The sequence below is a fragment of the Clupea harengus genome, unplaced genomic scaffold, assembly GCF_900700415.2.
Source record: "Clupea harengus unplaced genomic scaffold, Ch_v2.0.2, whole genome shotgun sequence".
Taxonomy (NCBI): domain Eukaryota; kingdom Metazoa; phylum Chordata; class Actinopteri; order Clupeiformes; family Clupeidae; genus Clupea; species Clupea harengus.
This window is the reverse complement of record NW_024879854.1, coordinates 26,760-49,067: the sequence shown is the minus strand read 5'-3', so window position 1 is coordinate 49,067 and position 22,308 is coordinate 26,760. Positions and strand designations below refer to the sequence as shown.

The 22,308-nt window shown below is 38.3% G+C and overlaps 2 protein-coding genes across 2 annotated transcripts; both read left to right on the top strand.

Moving 5' to 3' along the window:
- Positions 1–396: 396 nt before the first annotated feature.
- On the top strand, positions 397–8,429 carry kctd7 (potassium channel tetramerization domain containing 7). Its single transcript, XM_042705244.1, has 4 exons — positions 397–927; positions 5,394–5,563; positions 5,756–5,934; positions 6,529–8,429. The coding sequence occupies exons 1-4, from the start codon at positions 634–636 to the stop codon at positions 6,903–6,905; spliced, it is 1,020 nt and encodes a 339-aa protein (XP_042561178.1). The 5' UTR covers positions 397–633; the 3' UTR covers positions 6,906–8,429.
- A 674-nt stretch (positions 8,430–9,103) lies between these two features.
- LOC122130536 (cytochrome c oxidase assembly factor 4 homolog, mitochondrial) lies at positions 9,104–10,586 on the top strand. Its single transcript, XM_042705245.1, has 2 exons — positions 9,104–9,370; positions 9,482–10,586. Exon 2 carries the CDS (start codon positions 9,491–9,493, stop codon positions 9,734–9,736), a length of 246 nt encoding a protein of 81 aa, XP_042561179.1. The 5' UTR covers positions 9,104–9,370; positions 9,482–9,490; the 3' UTR covers positions 9,737–10,586.
- Positions 10,587–22,308: the final 11,722 nt, after the last annotated feature.

Here is a 22,308-nt window from a genome sequence, read left to right as displayed (position 1 = left end):
CCACCATTGGTTTAAATAGTTACCAATCCATGTCAATTAATTTGATGATAACCATGGTGCTATTGTAGGTCTTCAACAAAAAAGTACAAAACATTTCTGCCATGTTCATTTCTTTTTAATGAGATTATAGCAAGACAGAATACTAAATATGTTTAAATATATCAGTGGTAACATATGTAAATGTTCTCGAACAGTGGGCTATGTCTCGAATCACCACATAAAAATGATTGATGTCTTAGTAATTGCATTGTTGGCTGTCATTATCGAATCACACAAAGTTATTTGTATTATTGTTGACGAACCTCTGGACGTTGTGAGCCTGTTAAATAAATTGTACTTAAACAAACGAAGCCGTATGTGAATACGACTATGCGTTTTCTGCTCAGTTTACGGAGCGTTCTTCCAGTTAACCATTCTCAAGCAAGCTGTTGTTTTGCAACATGTCAGAGGGCTTAAGCACGACAGTCCCAGAGGCTGGGAGGCAGTATCGTACAGTGTTCATCTGACAGTCAACGCCCACCCTCCCTGGGTAGCACACAAAGAAGAACACAACGGGCGCGACATTTCAACATCATTTGCCCTCGTTCGATCACACTTTGTACCTAGCAAGAGCAGGACGTTGTGTTGGTTTGCATGCAGCAGAATGGGACTGGCGAGACATCTAATGGAGAACAACCGGCGCTCTCTTTTAGAACACCTAGCCCGCTCCCCATGGCTACATCACGGGCAAGAAGGTTTGCTCAAGAGGGGCGAGCGGTGCCCCAGCCAAGAGTGATGGTGGTATTTTCTGCGGCGAGCGAGACCGATAAACAAGGGGATGCTATGTCGAGCTCAGAGTGCGCGGACGATGAATATAGAAAACCACCCATGCCCGCCCCCAGTCTGAACCTGGGTAAATCTCTTCGCACTTTCAGCCCAGCACAGGAGGTAAGGAACGGGCTCGAATTATTATTAGCTAGGCTAAATCTAAAATGGGGACAGGCCACTGAACATGTAGTTATGTCCCGGTGTTGTGGCCTGTTTAGAACAACTGAAAAGCTTGCTTGTTTTCATAGCGTTATTAATTTCCGTACAGTAACATTTCGGTTTCCATAGGCAACAGATGCATTTGCCATGATGGTCTTTTCCCGTGTATTGGACTGTCATTGGTTCAAGATAATACTCTGTGTTCGTGTAGTTGAACCTCATTGGTTTAAAAGCCCACAAGGCCAGTTGGCCTCATGTTCTAATTGGCTCACATCACATATTAGCTACCTTGAGGGGATTAACCTGGTTTAATCATGTTTTGGAAGGACTCTATTTAGGCCGTCTTGTTCAATGATGAACAATGCTGCTGTGTAGGCAACAATACCTTGTCAAGATTCCATAACATTGACACCAATTTTTGACACCAGTTATCAGTGTCAAAGTAAACCATTGCACTTCTGTAAAGTAATTTGCCATGTCAATTGCAAAAAAAATAATGGAATGCTTCAAGAGCTGGTATTAAACTGAAGCCTGATGGAACTGTGGAAGGATGATGTTCACCAGTAGTTCTGTCCAGTCTATAAATATGGATTAATTTCAAATATTTTGATGTAATCAAATACAAAGATGTTTGTTTACATTTTTAAGGTCCTCAGAAATATAAGTCATTTCAATGAAATACCTCAAATAAGATGTGTGCAATACACTTTGGGGAATACCTATTAATCCCACGAGTCCTTTAAACCCACTTTCAACTTTGAAGTCAAGTGGAAAAAAAGAGAACATTACTTTGTGCTACTCATTATTTTAACCTGACCAGCAATTTGTTACCTCCATGTAATTTTTTTATTGCACACCAATCACATTTGCCAATGTTGAGTTAGCCCCGCCCGTGTGCATGCAGTCAGGGGACCCTCACTCAGTCACTAAGTCACTAAAAAACGTTGGTGTTGCTTTTGTTTTAGGTGGGCGTAAATGGTACAGCGCTACAAAAACTATTGAATGGCAATAACCTGATATTTCTGTATATGGGCAAAATAATAATTCATATGATGCTTAATCCACATTTTATTTAGGCTAATTGCATAATTTTGTAAATATTTCATTACCCAGAAAGAAAAAACCACAAATCGTAGAGGCATGTCGTCTTTACCATGAGGGCACAATAGGTCTTTGAGGGAGAGAGTGGTGGCCAAGAGCAGAGTAAAGGCTCATCAGGGACGGGAGACCTTCCTCAGTTCAGCAGTAGAGAGGGAGATTTCGGAGTGTCTTCATGTAGGCTGTAAACAAGATGTTAGGGTATGCTAAATATAGGCTACGTATAATGGAATAAATGAAAGAATGTCAAATGTTAGGTTTGTGATGTGAGCTAAAGGCAGGTCTGATTAATGTGTCCTTGTCCTTTTACAATCCTCACAGATCCTGTGGGACTGGGGTTGGGGCTTCACACAAGCAGACCTTTTAGATCTTGTTGAAGATTATGTTGTGGCTAGTGGCATTCAGAGCCCATTCACCAATGAGAGACCAGGGCTAAAATGGTTTTATTGTTTTATGCCATGTCATCTTAAGCTGACCATTCGCACGTCAGAACAGTTTCCTGTGGCTACAGCAAGGGCCTCAGCTGATACTGGCATTTTCACCCACTGGTTTGAGTTGCTCATAAAGACAATAGATCACACAGACGTCACAACAAAACCCCAAAATACCTACAATGTAGATTTGTCACTGATGTGTCCTTAGGAAATGTTCTGGCTTCAAAGGGATGTAAGATTGTTTACCAGAGTACATGTGGAAGTGGGGGTGGACAGATAAACTATCTGTATCACTGAGAATGCTCAAAGGGATGTAACCATCACACAGATGACCATCTGTATCACTGAGAATGCTGCTTGGCAGGTCCTGCTTCCATACGTTGTCTACAAAGGGACACATTTGTACAGTTCTCTGTGTCAAGGTGGTCTAGAACGCACCCATTTTGCTATGGAAAAGATCCAGAAGACACTATTTCACAAACCTCTTCCTAAAAGAATCCGCTCGGTTCTCAGACCTGACATCACCCAGGATTTCAGAATCAGCATCAGAATTGTTTTTATTGCCAAGTAAGTTTACGCCTACCAGGAATTTGTTTTGGCATATTGGTGCAGACAATAAACATAAAAAACATAATAAGTACTACAGAACATACGAAAAAACAATATATAAAATTAAATATATAAAATAAAATAAAAAGTTAAAAATATTAGAAACTATTCAAATATTAAAAAAGATAATAAAATAAAATATTAAAAGATATTTGCAGAATATTAGGTGGAGGAGCTGTGCAGTCTATGCAGGAATGTGCAAGACGAATGCAATGTGCAAGGTAATGTAATGTAATGTGTGTTAACGTAACACATTAGTCAGATCTTGAGGCGTGGGGGTGGGATAAGAGTCCAAGTCAGGGGGGGGTCCCGGGTCTTGTTGATGAGGCCAACTGCAGCCAGGAAGAAGCTGGTCTTGTGGCATGAGGTTTTGGTCCTGATGGACCGCAGCCTCCTGCCGGAGGGGAAGTACCTCAAAGAGTTTGTGTCCAGGGTGGGAGGGGTCAGCCACAATCTTACCTGCACGCCTCGGTCCTGGAGGCGTACAGGTCGTGTAGAGATGGCAGATTGCAGCCAATTACCTTCTCAGCAGAACGAATGATACGCTGCAGTCTGCAGTGTCGACTGGGGAGTCACTCAGGGTGATGGGGAAATAAAGAAACAGTGACAAAATAAACTCTGTTGCTCTGTTGCCAACAGAGACAAAATCAGGAAGGAGGATTATCAACAGAAGCTGCAAGACGTGTTGGACATTGGACATTGCCTTAAAGCCTAAAAACCTGAATAGTGGATTTGGAAGCACAGGGATCTATCCATTCAACCCACAGCGTGTCATAGAGGGGATGGAGAACAACACACCATTTGCCATATAACATAACATAACACAACTACTGAAGAACCCTTTACCATGCCTCTAGCCGTGCCATTTACTGTGCCTCCAGTCGCATCAGTGAGCCCATCAAGGGATGATGAATCAGCCTCCCAAATATCGAGTCGATTCCTGGGTCCGACATACTGAACATTACTGACCATTGAAGTTTCCAGGTCCCAGCCAACATCATCCTCTATTCCAAGCAGCCTTTCAAACTCTTCCTCTACCGCAGACAGTAAGGTGAAGGATTTTTTCCTACAGCGCATCCTGCCAAAGCAAAAAGTGCCTGCAAACAAAAGGAAGAGAATTGCAAACAGGAAATATGGAGAATCACTTACCTCAGGGAAGGCTCTGGAGAGATTAAACCAAACTGAAGACAAAAAAGAAACAAAGAAAAACAGGAAAAGAAGAAAAGAAAAACAGCCAATACTGACAAGGACGAAGACGAAATACGCAAGGAGGAAGAAGGAGCCAATGTCGTAACAAATTATTAGGAGTTTCCAATAGCGATGTCTATTACACAGTAATGTTCATTATGAAGGGTTTATTCTAAGCTAAGGAAATAGCGATTCATAGTTACAGGTAATTTATACACTAATGAAACCATAACTATGAATACAATATTTCATTCTTACTAAAAGATGTCAAAAAAACTACAGACTGTACCATCATGCATCAGCACCACCAGATGGAGAGAGGTACGTGAGGAAGTTCCTTGACAGAGGCCCAAACAACACTTACCATCGACATTTGTGGGAGAAGGTTGAAGATGTTGAACGCAGGCTAACCTGGAGGGTGCTGCCCATTTTGATCTCACCAGTCATAAGGAAATAGAGACCCTCCACAAAAACTAAAACAATGAAATTAGCTGATTGCATGAAATGGAATTACAATCTATTCCTTGTTCGTGAGCTGTTCTGCATTAAATGTGTTTTTGATGTTGAGGGTTATTGGTTCAGGTGATGGAGGAGAGAGAGAACAAACATAAGTAAAGGGAGACGGGGCATTTTTCACTTTTCAAAACTTAACATGTCACTGAAAAAATATTGCTGTTTTTAATTATTTATATTATATTTATATTTATATTTCATGGACTTATTTGGAACACACGCAAGCTTAAATGGTGCACACCCTCAGTACCAATTAAGCCCATGCCAGACCTTTGACTCATATAAAGTATTAAAATATATTTATTTCATAATCTAAAATGTACATGACCTAATGAATACATTTATAAATGAGAGACTAATCTTGGATTATAATTCAGGTCAATATCAGGTCAATATCTATGCTTAATGGGTACACTTATCTACTGTATGTTTTTCACTCAGACCTTTAGAACTCAAAAGCTCCAAACTACACCTGACATGAATACCTCATTGTTGTTTGTCTGTATAGCAATAGAATTACCTATGAAGGGTCCTAGTGTTAACCAGCAATGCACGTCACTTTTTGTGATTTATGTTTGCTTTCAGTTTCCAGAGGTCATCCCTCTCAACGTAGGCGGCACACACTTCACCACTCGCCTGTCTACCCTCCGACGTTTCGACGACACCATGCTGGCCGCCATGTTCAGTGGACGACACCACATCCCGCGTGATGCAGAGGGCCGCTTCTTTATCGACAGGGATGGGAAATATTTTGGGTGAGAGAGATCTCTCTGAACATGCTATGAGGTTGCCTAGCAGAATAACTAAACCACCACAATTCAAAACATCCCATCATTATTATTTGTGCAGATTTGTAAGCAAGTCAGTGTCAAGTAAACTAGAAATTGAATTAAAAAAAATTGTTTAATTTTACCCTAACTGTGCCAACCCATACATGCCTGTTATAGGGACATTCTCAACTTCTTGAGAGAGGGGGAGTTACCAAAAAGGGACAGAGTCCGCGCAGTGCATAGAGAGGCTGAGTATTATGCCGTTGGGCCACTGCTAGACATCCTGGAGGACACTCAGCCACTCACTGGGGAGAAGGTCCGCCAGGCCTTCCTTGATCTCCTGCCTTACTATAAAGGTGAGCAGTGCTTCTTGACCTCCTGCCTTACTATAAAGGTGAGCAGTGCTTCTTGATCTCCTGCCTTACTATAAAGGTGAGCAGTGCTTCTTGACCTCCTGCCTTACTATAAAGGTGAGCAGTGCTTCTTGACCTCCTGCCTTACTATAAAGGTGAGCAGTGCTTCTTGACCTCCTGCCTTACTATAAAGGTGAGCAGTGCTTCTTGACCTCCTGCCTTACTATAAAGGTGAGAAGTGCTTCTTGCCCATCAGACGCACAGATCTTGTGTTCACGGAAATCAATTTGCACTTTTGTTCTATACAATTTGCACATTTGGACTATACCATTATCATGTATCATTAATGTTGGTCTGCATTGTTGCAAATGTACCTGACAGTGGTCTGTATGCTTACATATGTTATTGAAAATGGCAAGCTTCACAGGCACGCTTGGCGTAGCCTTTTGTGTGTGTTCACAGATACACAGGAATTGTATTACTTACAGCCAATCATCCACAAATAAGTTTTTAAGTCTTTATTTCCTTATTTAACATGCAGGAATTGAGACATATTGCAATACACAGAGTGAAACCGCTCTTTTTTTCTCTCCACAGAGAATCTGGAGCGTATCGTGGAGATCGCCAAGTTGCGCGCCATGCAGAGGAAGGCCCGTTTCGCCAAGCTCAAGGTCTGCGTCTACAAGGAGGAGATGCCTATCACCCCGTACGAGCGACCACTCTTCAACTCACTGCGGTTCGAGCGCTCAGAGAGCGAGGCCAAGCTGTTTGAGCACCACTGCGAGGTGGACGTGTCCTTTGGGCCATGGGAGGCCGTGGCCGATGTCTATGACCTGCTGCACTGCATCGTCAGTGACCTGGGCGAGAAAGGCATAACTGTGGACCAGCAGTGTATCGGCGTCTGTGACAAGCACCTCATCAACCACTACTATTGCAAGAGGCCTATTTATGAATTTAAGATCACTTGGTGGTGAGAGAGAGAGAAAAGGAACTTGGGTCTTCCCTCTGAGGTGGATGGAGGCTTTAAGTGTGCCTCTATAAGCAGGACGTCATCAGGGTTTTACTCACCCTCTGGACTCTGAGCAAAGAATTGGGTCACACCTTATTTGGATGGTCCCCTATAAACTATCTACAGATGCTCAGATTATAAACAAACTATCTGTTGAAACTCTGTTTACTACGATTTATGGTTAAGGTTAGGGTGAGGGATTGGGTTTAGTTAAGATGGTGTTCAGTGAATAATTAGAAAGAAAGAATTTACAACAAACCATCTGTAAAGCCTCCGTAGGTGGACTATCCATATAAAGTGTTACTAAGACTCGTAGTAGCGCTATGCTTTAAGAGAGGAGCCGGCTGCTCTGTTTGTATCTCCTCATCATTTAGTCTTTTAAATGGCAATAGCAATCTTCCTTTTTCCTGGGGAAGCCCCTACAGTTTCATTTAACCTACTGTTTCTGTTTGGTCTTTAAAACAGCAGTTTTATCCTCCTCCATGTATTGTTTGCGGACTATAATGATCATCTGGAAATCTGTGATTGTGAAATGGTATTGTTTTAACAGCAGATAATCTTCTGATCTGCTACATGTCTATATTGTGCAATCTATGACATTAGTAAAGAAATCATTCGTAACTGGATGCAATCAAGAAAACTGGTTAATTGCTTGTGTTTATGTACATTTATATTTTTGTAACCTGTTCTGTATTTTGATTTCGGTTGACATGAGCGTCATGCTATAACTATAAATTGCTTTGCTCAGTCTGTCGATGTTTTAAATGCAATGAAAAGTATAAGGTATTTTTCACATTACACCAGTTTCAGGGAAAATTAAAAACTTAAAAATACTGAAATAATGAGGGCTTTTTAATTAATTGTAGCGTTGGATAGTAGAATTAAAACTTCATTGCTCCCTGAACTCCTGTTCTACCTCCAAAATGTATAGGACAAGAAGGAGATAATTATTTGCCCACAAGGAGGTGAAACATTTTCCACACTATCAGTCCATTGCATCAGTTTGCAATATAAATATTGAATGTATTGTTCCATAAATACAACTTTTCCGTTTTGATTGTCAGTGTTTTTTTTATTTATTTATTGCAATTTGTTATTTATTTATTTTTGTCATCTTTTCACTAATGCAACATGGCATTTATAAATGCTGCTTTCAGTCATATTTTCTGTAACAATTCTGTCATTTTGATTAATGTACGTTTTGTGAAAAATCTGCAGTAGTTATTATGAATTGAACCATAATACCGTTATCAAAAAAATAACACCACAGTTCTGTACTATTTGTGCTCCACTACTGTAGATGTAAATGATTATTATATCCATCCCACCGTTTGCACTGCATTGCCATGCAGCTTATTATATGGTTGCACAAAGGGAATATCCATTCAGATGCAAGATGCTGAAGTGCACCGCTCAGTAGACTGTTACTTACTGTTTTATTATCACTACACAGTTTCTAAGGGGATCTAATAAATTATCTTCATAATCATTGATCAGTCATTATTTTCGAATTGCCATTTTCAGAGATTGTGAACATCCATAAAAAGGGCTAAGAAAGCTCTGATTTGGCTTTTGACAAATAGTTTTAATTTGCATTTATGGCATTCATTGGCCTTAAATAAATGAGTTATAGTCCTCACAGTTCACTATGCAGAGAAACATAAGGTGTCTATTTAAATACTATATCACTATCATCTAAGAACTCTCTTTCTCTAAACTTCAGTATTTGTGAGGCTGTTATGTTTGCTTATGGTCATATTTTCTGCTCAAATCTCATCTCATGCTGGCACATTGTTGAATGTCTGTTGTAACTGATTGGAGGAGTGGTGTCTCTGTTCTAGTGATTAGTCATGGAACATTTGACAGGATCCTTCAGTGTGCAAGAATGCCTTAGTGGTACTAATTGCATTATTTGTTGTGATGCTGTCCTGTATTATCTTAACAAGAACGTGTATATTTTGCAGTTTTTATAACAAAAACACAAATATAGTTTGACTGTCTAAATAAAATGTATTTGTCTGTGAAGTCTTGGTTCTGAAATATCTTACCTACTTTACTTTATGTACTCATTGATTTGACACGATCAAAGGGCTTGTAGGCCTTGTTAATGAATCATAAAAATAAGTATGCACAGGCTTACATTCAAACACACACTTGACATTATTGCAGACTAATAATATAGTAACAACTTTGTAAGTAATTATTATTCTTTATAATTTGTGTTTAAGAAAATACGCTTGGGCCTAGACCTCTGACTCTTGGCTGAATATACCACATTGGTCATTCAGTCGTGCATTACCAGAGATGAACAGCAGATGGCAACATACGCAATGTTTACTTTCCCCGTCGGACATAATATATCGTTGCACGGTGTCCCTCATTCAAATATCTCCGAAGTACAATATTAGGAAATCCTAGGTAAACGTGTTGGTAAGCATTGTGTGAAATCACAAAAAAAAAAATTATAAGCATGTGTGCTCTCTGCTGTTTATTTCTGCCATGTTAGGATATGTTTAACGAGTGCTTGTGTCTTGCCTGCAGTTGAATAGAATGTCATCCCCGTCGCCACATGATCGTAGTCGGAGTGAGGACGAAGATGATCCCGTGGACAAAATGATATCGAAAACGGGCTGCGCCGAACTTCACTATGGTGTTCAGGAATGCATGGCTGAGCATCAGGACTGGCGCAAATGTCGACCTGAAGTGCAGAACTTTAAAGATTGCATGATGGCCTTCCAGAAAGCACGGATAGAACAACAGCAAAAGAGTCGAAATCCAAGCACAGAGACGGCATAGTCGTGGGGTGTGTTACCAAACTGACCTCAAAAATGTATCTTGATTCTGACACGGAGGATATTTTAAAAAGATTACGAACAAGTACTATTTTCTTTTCACTGTGGGCTCCAGTGCAATTGCCAAAAATCCTGGCCTATTGTACATGTCAGAAGGCATCACAATATATTGTATATTTAGAAATGTTATTGTGTTAGGGAGACGTAATTATGTCGCTCGCGTAAGACCAGTCACCAGTGTACAGAATCGTAGGGCTTACAAGGAGATGTAATAATGGTGTCAATATGTTTGCTTCCATACTTTTAGTTTTCTTTCAGTTTTGAGCTCATATAACCATACTTCATATGTGGCACTCTTGAAAAAGCACAAACTACAGTAGAAACCACAGGTAGTTGCTGGTAAAAGCTTACTTCACTTGTTCATGCTTGTCGGAACTCTGTCCTTATGTTTGTGACTACTTTGGCCCACAAGGTTATTATGCTGGTGGCTTGTCTGGCACCACCATCTTTCACAGTCACGTATGCACTCCAAGCTTAATTATATTCATAGTGACTTGTAGTGATAGTTGAGCTCATGAGTCGTGGCAGGATATTCACAGCCAATAATCAAGCTTCCACAATTCAGTAGAGAGAAGAGCAAGGATGACATATTTTCCCTGACAACTTTTATTTGATAAAAAATGGATCAAATATCAATCTCTAACCCCTTTAAGTTAATCCATCTCCAAATATGGTTTTCAAATGACAGGGCTTCCCCTTTGCCATCATGGAATTGGCATAGCTATAACAGCCTGTGTGGGTGAACATCTTCACATTGTTTAGCCAGTAAAAAAATAAATGTATTCCAAAACACATCCAGTGTGTAGTAATGACTTGAAACTGAAATGGTGGTGACTGGCTTGAGATTGGGGGATACGAATATTGGGCATACGATTTCCAACAGCAGATTTGAACAATGGTGGTGGTGCAGGTAACACAATTAGATTAGATTAGATCAGATTCAACTTTATTGTCATTGCACAGAGTACAAGTACTGAGGCAAAGAAATGCAGTTGGCATCTAACCAGAAGTGCAAAATCAGAAGAGTGCAGAGTATGTGCAAAGTGGTAATATAAAAATATATAAATAGAATATATACAGTATGGTATAAGACATAAGTAATATGAACAGTAAGCAGCAATAGTGGTGGTTAGTGCAGATGTGGTATAGATATATGATATAGAGTATGTAAAGTGCAGGTGAAGTACAGGTGAAAGTGGCAGTAGAACAACAATTTTAAATAAATAGATATAAACAAATGAACAGTTTTAGTGATAGTATAGTATAGTAATATTTCAGAATGCTCCTGATAGCTCTTAAAGCAGCAGTAAGGCGTTTTGGTCTAAAACTATGCTACATTATGTATTTTGGTGAGTAAGTTGGCAATGTCGTACAGTTAAAGTTTTCTTACATTTTTGCTGGGTTTTCAGTCCCAGAGCACATAACTACCTAGTGCACATCTGGGAAGGCCAATGGGAACTACAGGTGTGTTTATCTGTATACCAATACTAAATCCAGGAAAAATATTTATTTGTGTTCTTGGAAAGACTTGCCACAAAAGTGACCTTTTTAGTATGAAATTATAATACACTATTATCATAAAATAATTTGAGAACAGTCCTTGTTTTGTAACGTGTGAGGACATGATGACATGATGACTTAACCTTGTTATGAGTGACATTATTCTCTCAGGCATCACTGCTCCAATCTCCATCTCCATCTCCTTGGAGTCAAATGTGAAACAAAACAGCAACAAGAAAGCTCATTAAGAAGGCAATTTAAATGTAAAACATTGTCATTAAAACATTTGATTTAAATGACAGATTTGTATTTTTAAAATGAAAGATAACTGGTGAAATATAATAGTAAACAGGCTGAAAATGCAACAAAGCTCTCAGGTGGTCAAGCAGGGAATTGTATGGTTTGGGTTAAACTGGGCTAAATAACCTGATACCAGAGGTCACTCCAAAATGAATGGTAGAGGATCCAGTTGATCTATATGGGACATCATATGTATCATGTCAATAAGATGGCAGTTGCATTAGGACATTTCAACTGATAGACAAGTGTTCAAATGATGAATGATATAGAGGTGTTAAAATAGACCCTAAATTACCAAAACAAACAATAGTAGAATTCTTCACACATTTATGTTTGTATATCAGGTATCCATTCATTCAAAATATTAATTAATATATTCTTCCCCAGGCTGACATTACTGCCCCTCTGATATTACCCCCAAGGGTAATTAGGACAGTTATTAAAATACCATGCCTTTGGGAGCAAATAACATGCATGAAGAATGAGACATACAGTAAGCTGAGAACATGACAGGTCATTTCTACCAGATAAGATGGATAGATAGATAGATAGATGGATACTTTATTAATCCCGAGGGAAATTTAGGTCATCCAGTAGCTTATACACTAATGAACTTGTGCAACTCACAGACATACATACATAATTCATACATAATTCATTGGTAGGTTTGTCTGGGAATAGAAATATTAATTCAAACAGCGTACTAAATGTCATGTCATTTAAATGTGTGGAACATTCTACAGCATAAAATGCCTATATGGTGGTATAAAGTGCTAATAAGTACTTATAAGTGTATGATAGGATCAAATAGTGTCTTACCTCTCCACATTTGAAAATGTCAAGTTAGCCATGAGTATATTGTGTGTGGAGTGCTATACATTTTTTTTAATTAGTCTTCACTGTACTAAACTAACAGCCAAATTCTTGAATAACAATATATATGTACTTCTTAAGACACCTGAAGACATTTAACCTCCTAACTTCAGCAACTAAAGTCATAGAGGCATTTGGGGAAAATCAATCTCCTTGGTTGTTGACCCTTCAAGATGTTGATGTGTGGAGTACTATACATTTTTGTAAAATAGTCTTTACTGTACTAATCCTGTATCCTGAATTATCAGTAATGACTAAAGGCCCTTTTCTTTGGACATCACATTGTCTCAAAAAGTGTGTCGGTGTATATTTTAAAAGTCCTTTCAGTCATATCTTACAATATTTTCCTTATCCCAGCGATTATGTGTCAACATAGCTGATAGCACATGTGGGTACCACTAGGGTCAGTCTTTGGTCTATTGCTTTTGTGCTTGCATAAGTTCACCCTCTGGCAGTATCATGAGGGAAAACTTTGTCCAGTTTCATAAAGTGGTGCAGGTGACACAAGTAATATTTCAGAATGCTCCTAATAGCTCTTAATAGCTCTTGTATTGTATTGTATTTTATCTTATTTAATTTTATTTTTTGTTTTTGTCAATGTTATGTTTGATATATATATATATATACGTTAATGCCTTTTTTTAGGTTGTATAGCCTTTTTCACTCTGGCAGGGGGACTGCCAATGGAAACTAGCCTTTTGGCTATTATTGGGTGCATTTACGTTTTAATGTTCATGAATGTACACTGTCCCTCTTGATGAAATAAACAAATTGATTGATTGAAAGCAACAGTAAGGAGGTTTGGTCTAAAACTGTCCAGTTGACTAGCTAAAAGGCATGCACAACCTTAGAAAACACCAGCAACAGCCTAGTTGGCACTGATAAAAGCTTGCTAAAATGCTAAATGGTGTATTTTGGCAAGATAGATGGCAATGTCATACAGTTAAAGATTTTTTTACATTTGTGCTGGTATTTCTGATCCAGAACACAGAACTACATAGTGCACATCTTGGAAGGCCAGTTGGAACTACAGGTGTGTTTATCTGTATACCAATACTAAATCCAGGAAAAACATTTATTTCTGTTCTTGGAAAGACTTGCCACAAAAGTTACTTTTTTTACTATGAAATTATAATACACTTTTATCATCAAATAATGTGAGAACAGTCTTTGTTTTTGTAACATGTGTTGTTCATTAAAAAAAGAACAAGAAGACATGATGACTTAACCTTGTTATGAGTGACAGTATTCTCTCAGGCATCACTGCTCCAATCTCCATCTCCTTGGAGTCAAATGTGAAACAAAACAGCAACAAGGAGGCTCATTAAGAGGGCAATTAAACATGGTTTAACATGTCTGACAACAGAGAGCCATTTTTAGATTGATGTTTATATCTTCAATCTTTCAACAAATGTGTTCGCTAGCATGATGCAATGCCAGGCATTATGGTCAAATGTCAGTTAGAAGGTGTGAACCTGTTAAAAATGTTTATCTTCAATGTTTACCACCACCACTCCAACTACTCCAACTTATAATCACCATTATCATCAAATACGACAATAACTTATTTTACTGTACTTTTTCAACAACAGTGAGTCAGTAGAATTAACAGACACTCAAATAAAGTGGGTGAATCAAACTGAAGATAATGAAATTAGGATGAAATAAAATGAGCACAGTAATAAAAGTAAACAAAACGAGGTGAGGAGCATTTCAAACATTGTCACTAAGAACAGTTTATTAAAATGACAGATTTGTAATTTTAAAATGAAAGATAACTGGAGAAATATAATGGTAAACAGGCTGAAAATGCTACGAAGCTCTCAGGTGGTCAAGCAGGGAATGTTATGGTTTGGGCTAAACTGGGGGGTATTCGTCGTAGCTCGCTAAGCGGTTTAGCGAGCTAATTTTCAGGCTAAGATAAAAAACGCCCCTCTTTTTGGTTCGTGGAAGTAACTTTTGATAAATCACCATAGTTACATATCGATTAGCACTAACCTGCTCCAGGGCAGGCTAACTTAAGTGTAGCTGGATAAGCTTGCCACACCCCCAGAAAAAGGAGGGATCCCATTGACCAAGGACTGATATTAGATAGGTAATAAGATTAGCGGAGGGAGAGAGTTCTTTGCAATCGCCCAGATCAATTATTCTTGTATGAGCGCTACCGATTCAGCCGACAAGGAATCATTAATTTACAAGACCTTCTCGATAGAGAGAAATACAGACAATTTATTTTCACTGCTTCAATTTATTGCATTTGTTATTAATACATTTAGTCATTTAACAGACGCTTTTATTCAAAGCGACTTACAAGAAACTGTAGAATTTTATCGAGGAAGGAGGTGAGGGGATTTGAACTAGCAACCTTGTAGTTTCGAACCGGTAGAGAGAACCTCTGTACTAGTTGACACTTGCCGTCAGTTATTCATACATAGATATCACCCTATAAACATCCCAACACACCTTGCTCTCACAGTGGTGGCGGTGTTGAATTTGGCCATGATTATGGTCTTGTATTCTTCATAAGCGTTCATGTTCATCTCCTGCTGGCCAGCTGAGAAAAAAAGAGCAATTTTCTTTGAGTTTAGAACCATTATACCGCTAGAAAATCATTGTTTTGGTGATCGACCTTTCCTGCCTTTTGAAGTAGGACGTGCACGCGCAAATGCGCCGGTAAGTTTAGCCTGGTTGAAATTAACCACATGATTTGGATGCGGATCAGCCGTTAACGAACCGATATTTGCTGTTCTCAATCAGCTCGCTAATCTTAACGGGCTAAAAGGCCAATTGATTAACTTAGCTTCAATCCTACGACGAACGTACCCCTGGGCTAAACAACCTGATACCAGAGGTCACTCCGAAATGAATGGTAGAGGATCCAGTTGATTTATATGGGACATCATATGTATCATGTCAATAAGATGGCAGTTGCATTAGGACATTTAAACTGATAGACGAGTTCAAATGATGAATGATAGAGAGGTGTTAAAATAGACCCTAAATTACCAAAACAAACAATAGTAGAATTCTTCACACATTTATGTTTGTATATCAGGTATCCATTCATTCAAAATGTTAATTAATATATTCTTCCCCAGGCTGACATTACTGCCCCTCTGACATTACCCCCAAGGGTAATTAGGACAGTTATTAAAATACCATGCATTTGGGAGCAAATAACATGCATGAAGAATGAGACATACTGTAAGCTGAGAACATGACAGATCATTTCTACCAGATAATTCATACAAACATTGGTAGGTTTGTCTGGGAATAGAAATATTAATTCAAACAGCGTACTGAATGTCATGTCATTTAAATTTGTGGAACATTCTACAGCATAAAATGCCTATATGGTGGTAAAAAGTGCTAATAAGTACTTATAAGTGTATGATAGGATCAAATGGTGTCTTACCTCTCGACATTTGAAAATGTCAAGTTAGCCATGAGTATATTGTGTGTGGAGTGCTAAACATTTTTTTTAATTAGTCTTCACTGTACTAAACTAACAGCCAAATTCTTGAATAACAATATATATGTACTTCTTAAGACACCTGAAGACATTTAACCTCCTAACTTCAGCAACTGAAGTCATAGAGGCATTTGGGGAAAATCAATCTCCTTGGTTGTTGACCCTTCAAGATGTTGATGTGTGGAGTACTATACATTTTTGTAAAATAGTCTTTACTGTACTAATCCTGTATCCTGAATTATCAGTAATGACTAAAGGCCCTTTTCTTTGGACATCACATTGTCTCAAAAAGTTTGTCGGTGTATATTTTAAAAGTCCTTTCAGTCATATCTTACAATATTTTCCTTATCCCAGCGATTATGTGTCAACATAGCTGATAGCACATGTGGGTACCACTAGGGTCAGTCTTTGGTATATTGCTTTTGTGTTTGCATAAGTTCACCCTCTGGCAGTATCATGAGGGAAAACTTTGTCCAGTTTCATAAAGTGGTGCAGGTGACACAAGTAATATTTCAGAATGCTCCTAATAGCTCTTAATAGCTCTTGTATTGTATTGTATTTTATCTTATTTTATTTTATTTTTTATTTTTGTCAATGTTATGTTTGATATATATATATATATATATACACGTTAATGCCTTTTTTTTTAAGGTTGTATAGCCTTTTTCACTCTGGCAGGGGGACTGCCAATGGAAACTAGCCTTTTGGCTATAATTGGGTGCATTTACATTTTAATGTTCATGAATGTACACTGTCCCTCTTGATCAAATAAACAAATTGATTGATTGATTGATTGAAAGCAACAGTAAGGAGGTTTGGTCTAAAACTGTCCAGTTGACTAAAAGGCATGCACAACCTTAGAAAACACCAGCAACAGCCTAGTTGGCACTGATAAAAGCTTGCTAAAATGCTAAATGGTGTATTTTGGCAAGATAGATGGCAATGTCATACAGTTAAAGATTTTTTTACATTTGTGCTGGTATTTCTGATCCAGAACACAGAACTACATAGTGCACATCTTGGAAGGCCAGTTAGAACTACAGGGGGGTATTCGTCGTAGCTCGCTAAGCGGTTTAGCGAGCTAATTTTCAGGCTAAGATAAAAAACGCCCCTCTTTTTGGTTCGTGGAAGCAACTTTTGATAAATCACCATAGTTACATATCGATTAGCACTAACCTGCTCCAGGGCAGGCTAACTTAAGTGTAGCTGGATAAGCTTGCCACACCCCCGGAAAAAGGAGGGATCCCATTGACCAAGGACTGATATTAGAGTTAGATTAGCGGAGGGAGAGAGTTCTTTGCGATCGCCAAGATCCATTATTCTTGTATGAGCGCTACCGATTCAGCCGACAAGGAATCATTAATTTACAAGACCTTCTCGAGTCATTTATTGCAAACACCACAGTCGAACATTGACTGTCTTGCGCTTTTTTGCGAGTGGTACATTTGTGTAGTGTCGGTGATGCGGAGAACAAAGCACTCATAATTATATGAGTGTTATTAGTACACCATAGCATATCATTATTGTAGAAAATGATTACGGTGGACTCATGATAAGAATAGAGAGAAATACAGACAATTTATTTTCGCTGCTTCAATTTATTGCATTTGTTATTAATACATTTAGTCATTTAACAGACGCTTTTATTCAAAGCGACTTCCAAGGAAATGTAAAACTACATGGAGGAAGGAGGTGAGGGGATTTGAACTAGCAACCATGCAGATTCAAACCAGTAGACGAATCCTCTGTACCAGCTGACACTTGCCATCAGGTATTCATACATAGATATCACCATATAAACACCCCAACACACCTTGCTCTCACAGCAGTGGTGGTGTTGAATTTTGCCATGATTATGGTCTTGTATTCTTCATAAGCGTTCATGTTCATCTCCTACTCGCCAGCGGAGAAAAAAAGAGCCCTTTTCTTTGAGTTTAGAACCATTATACCGTTAGAAAATCATGGTTTTGGTGATCGACCTTTCCTGCCTTTTGAAGTAGGACGTGCACGCGCAAATGCCATGATAACTTTAGCCTGCTTGAAATTAACCACATGATTAGGATGCGGGTCAGCCGTTAACGAACCGATATTTGCTGTTCTCAATCAGCTCGCTAATCTTAACGGGCTAAAAGGCCAATTGATTAACTTAGCTTCAATCCTACGACGAACGTACCCCAGGTGTGTTCATCTGTATACCAATACTAAATCCAGGAAAAACATTTATTTGTGTTCTTGGAAAGACTTGCCACAAAAGTTACTTTTTTTTACTATGAAATTAAAATACACTTTTATCATCAAATAATGTGAGAACAGTCTTTGTTTTTGTAACATGTGTTGGTCATACAAATAAAAAAACAAGAAGACATGATGACTTAACCTTGTTATGAGTGACAGTATTCTCTCAGGCATCACTGCTCCAATCTCCATCTCCTTGGAGTCAAATGTGAAACAAAACAGCAACAAGGAGGCTCATTAAGAGGGCAATTAGACATGGTTTAACATGTCTGACAACAGAGAGACATTTTTAGATTGATGTTTATATCTTCAATCTTTCAACAAATGTGTTCAATAGCATGATGCAATGCCAGGCATTATGGTCAAATGTCAGTTAGAAGGATTGAACCTGTTAAAAATGTGTATCTTCAATGTTTACCACCACCACTCCAACTACTACTAAAAAATAATATGGGACATCATATGTATAATGTCAATAAGATGGCAGTTGCATTAGGACATTTAAACTGATAGACAAGTGTTCAAATGATGAATGATATAGAGGTGTTAGACCCTAAATAGACCCTAAATTACCAAAACAAACAATAGTAGAATTCTTCACACATATTTATGTTTGTATATCAGGTATCCATTCATTCAAAATGTTAATTAATATATTCTTCCCCAGGCTGACATTACTGCCCCTCTGACATTACCCCCAAGGGTAATTAGGACAGTTATTAAAATACCATGCCTTTGGGAGCAAATAACATGCATGACGACTGAGACGTACAGTAAGCTGAGAACATGACAGGTCATTTCTACCAGATAAGATGGATAGATAGATAGATGGATCCTGAGGGAAATTTAGGTCATCCAGTAGCTTATACACTAATGAACTTGTGCAACTCACAGACATACATAGATAATTCATACAAACATTGGTAGGTTTGTCTGGGAATAGAAATATTAATTCAAACAGCGTACTGAATGTCATGTCATTTAAATTTGTGGAACATTCTACAGCATCAAATGCCTATATGGTGGTATAAAGTGCTAATAAGTACTTATAAGTGTATGATAGGATCAAATAGTGTCTTACCTCTCGACATTTAATGTCAAGTTAGTCATGAGTATATTGTGTGTGGAGTGCTATACATTTTTTTTAATTAGTCTTCACTGTACTAAACTAACAGCCAAATTCTTGAATAATAATATATATGTACTTCTTAAGACACCTGAAGACATTTAACCTCCAAGGAGATTGATTTTCCCCAAATGCCTCTATGACTTCAGTTGCTGAAGCAACTGAAGTCATAGAGGCATTTGGGGAAAATCAATCTCCTTGGTTGTTGACCCTTCAAGATGTTGATGTGTGGAGTACTATACATTTTTGTAAAATAGTCTTTACTGTACTAATCCTGTATCCTGAATTATCAGTAATGACTAAAGGCCCTTTTCTTTGGACATCACATTGTCTCAAAAAGTGTGTCGGTGTATATTCTAAAAGTCCTTTCAGTCATATCTTACAATATTTTCCTTATCCCAGCGATTATGTGTCAACATACAGTAGCTGATAGCACATGTGGGTACCACTAGGGCCAGTCTTTGGTCTATTGCTTTTGTGTTTTGTGCTTTTGTGATAAAAGCTTGCTAAAATGCTAAATGGTGTATTGTGGCAAGATAGATGGCAATGTCATACTGTTAAAGATTTGTTTACATTTGTGCTGGTATTTCTGATCCAGAACACAGAACTACATAGTGCACATCTTGGAAGGCCAGTGGGAACTACAGGTCTGTTTATCTGTATACCAATACTAAATCCAGGAAAAACATTTGTTTGTGTTCTTGGAAAGACTTGCCACAAAAGTTACTTTTTTTACTATGAAATTATAATACACTTTTATCATCAAATAATATGAGAACAGTCTTTGTTTTTGTAACATGTGTTGCTCATAAAAAATAAAAAAAACAAGAAGACATGATGACTTAACCTTGTTATGAGTGACAGTATTCTCTCAGGCATCACTGCTCCAATCTCCTTGGAGTCAAATGTGAAACAAAACAGCAACAAGGAGGCTCATTAAAAGGGCAATTAAACATGGTTTAACATGTCTGACAACAGAGAGACATTTTTAGATTGATGTTTATATCTTCAATCTTTCAACAAATGTGTTCGATAGCATGATGCAATGCCAGGCATTATGGTCAAATGTCAGTTAGAAGGTGTGAACCTGTTAAAAATGTTTATCTTCAATGTTTACCACCCACTCCAACTACTACTAATAATAATCACCATTATCATCAAATACGACAATAACTTATTTTTATTGTACTTTTTCAACAACAGTGAGTCAGTAGAATTAACAACAGACACTCAAATAAAGTGGGTGAATCAAACTGAAGATAATGAAATTAGGATGAAATAAAATGAGCACAGTAATAAAAGTAAACAAAACGAGGTGAGGAGCATTTCAAACATTGTCACTAAGAACGGTTTATTAAAATGACAGATTTGTATTTTTAAAATGAAAGATAACTGGTGAAATATAATAGTAAGCAGGCTGAAAATGCTACAAAGCTCAGGTGGTCAAGCAGGGAATTTTATGGTTTGGGCTAAACTGGACTAAACAACCTGATACCAGAGGTCACTCCGAAATGAATGGTAGAGGATCCAGTTGATCTATATGGGACATCATATGTATCATGTCAATAAGATGGCAGTTGCATTAAGACATTTCAACTGATAGACAAGTGTTCAAATGATGAATGATATAGAGGTGTTAAAATAGACCCTTAATTACCAAAACAAACAATAGTAGAATTCTTCACACATTTATGTTTGTATATCAGGTATCCATTCATTCAAAATGTTAATTAATATATTCTTCCCCAGGCTGACATTACTGCCCCTCTGATATTACCCCCAAGGGTAATTAGGACATTTATTAAAATACCATGCCTTTGGGAGCAAATAACATGCATGACGACTGAGACATACAGTAAGCTGAGAACATGACAGGTCATTTCTACCAGATAATTCATACAAATGTTGCTAGGTTTGTCTGGGAATAGAAATATTCATTCAAACAGCATACTGAATTGGTAATAAGAAATAATACGTGTATGATAGGATCAAATAGGTTCTTACCTCTTTAAACATTAATTTAAAATGTCAAGTTAACCATAAGTATACTATGTGTGGAGTGCAATACATTTTAGTAAATTAGTCTTCACTGTATTCTTTAATAATGATATATGTACTTCCTAAGACACCCGAAGACATATAACCTCCTAACCTTTAACTAACTTCAGCAGCTGAAGTCAGGGAGGCATTTAGGAAAATCAATCTCCTTGAATGGGTCCAGTTCCTGACATTTGGGATCAGGCCGCACTCCCAGCTGTTCTGACATACCTTCTACATCATCGGTTCCCAAACTGGGGTACGCAAAGTGGTTCAGGGGGTACGCGGGGAGAAAATTCGATTTGCGTTTTCAAAGTGAAAAAGCCCATTACATTTTCAAACGGAGCTATAAATAGACATGAAATCTTAAATAGTCCGAATAGCTGAGTCGCATTGCCAGAAATACATGTATACCCATATTCAGCAAAATAATTACAATGCCAAAAATAGCTACAGGTAGGTTAGTGACCTACCCTGACAGTTTGAAGTGTTATAGGCTGAATATGCGCGCGAGGGGAGGGGGCGTGGCAGTGGCGGTTAGTGACCTACCCTGACAATTTCACAGTTTCAAGTGTTATATGCTGAATATGTGTGCAGGGGGAGGGGGTGTGGCGGCGGTTACAAACATGGGGAAAAAAACGGGGGGGTACGTAGCTTAAGATAGATTAAATGTCTGAAGGGGTACGGGACTGTAAAAAGTTTGGGAACCACTGTTCTACATCATTTGAGATCAGGCCGCACTCCCAGCTCCTCTGACATACCTTCTACATCATTTGGGATCACAATATACATATATATATAACAATATACATAACATACATAACAATATACACAACCCTAACCCTACCTTCTCCATCATTTGGGATCAGGCCGCACTCCCAGCTCCTCAGACATACCATCTCCATCATTTGGGATCAGGCCGCACTCCCAGCTCCTCAGACATACCTGCTACATTATTTGGGAACAGGTCGCA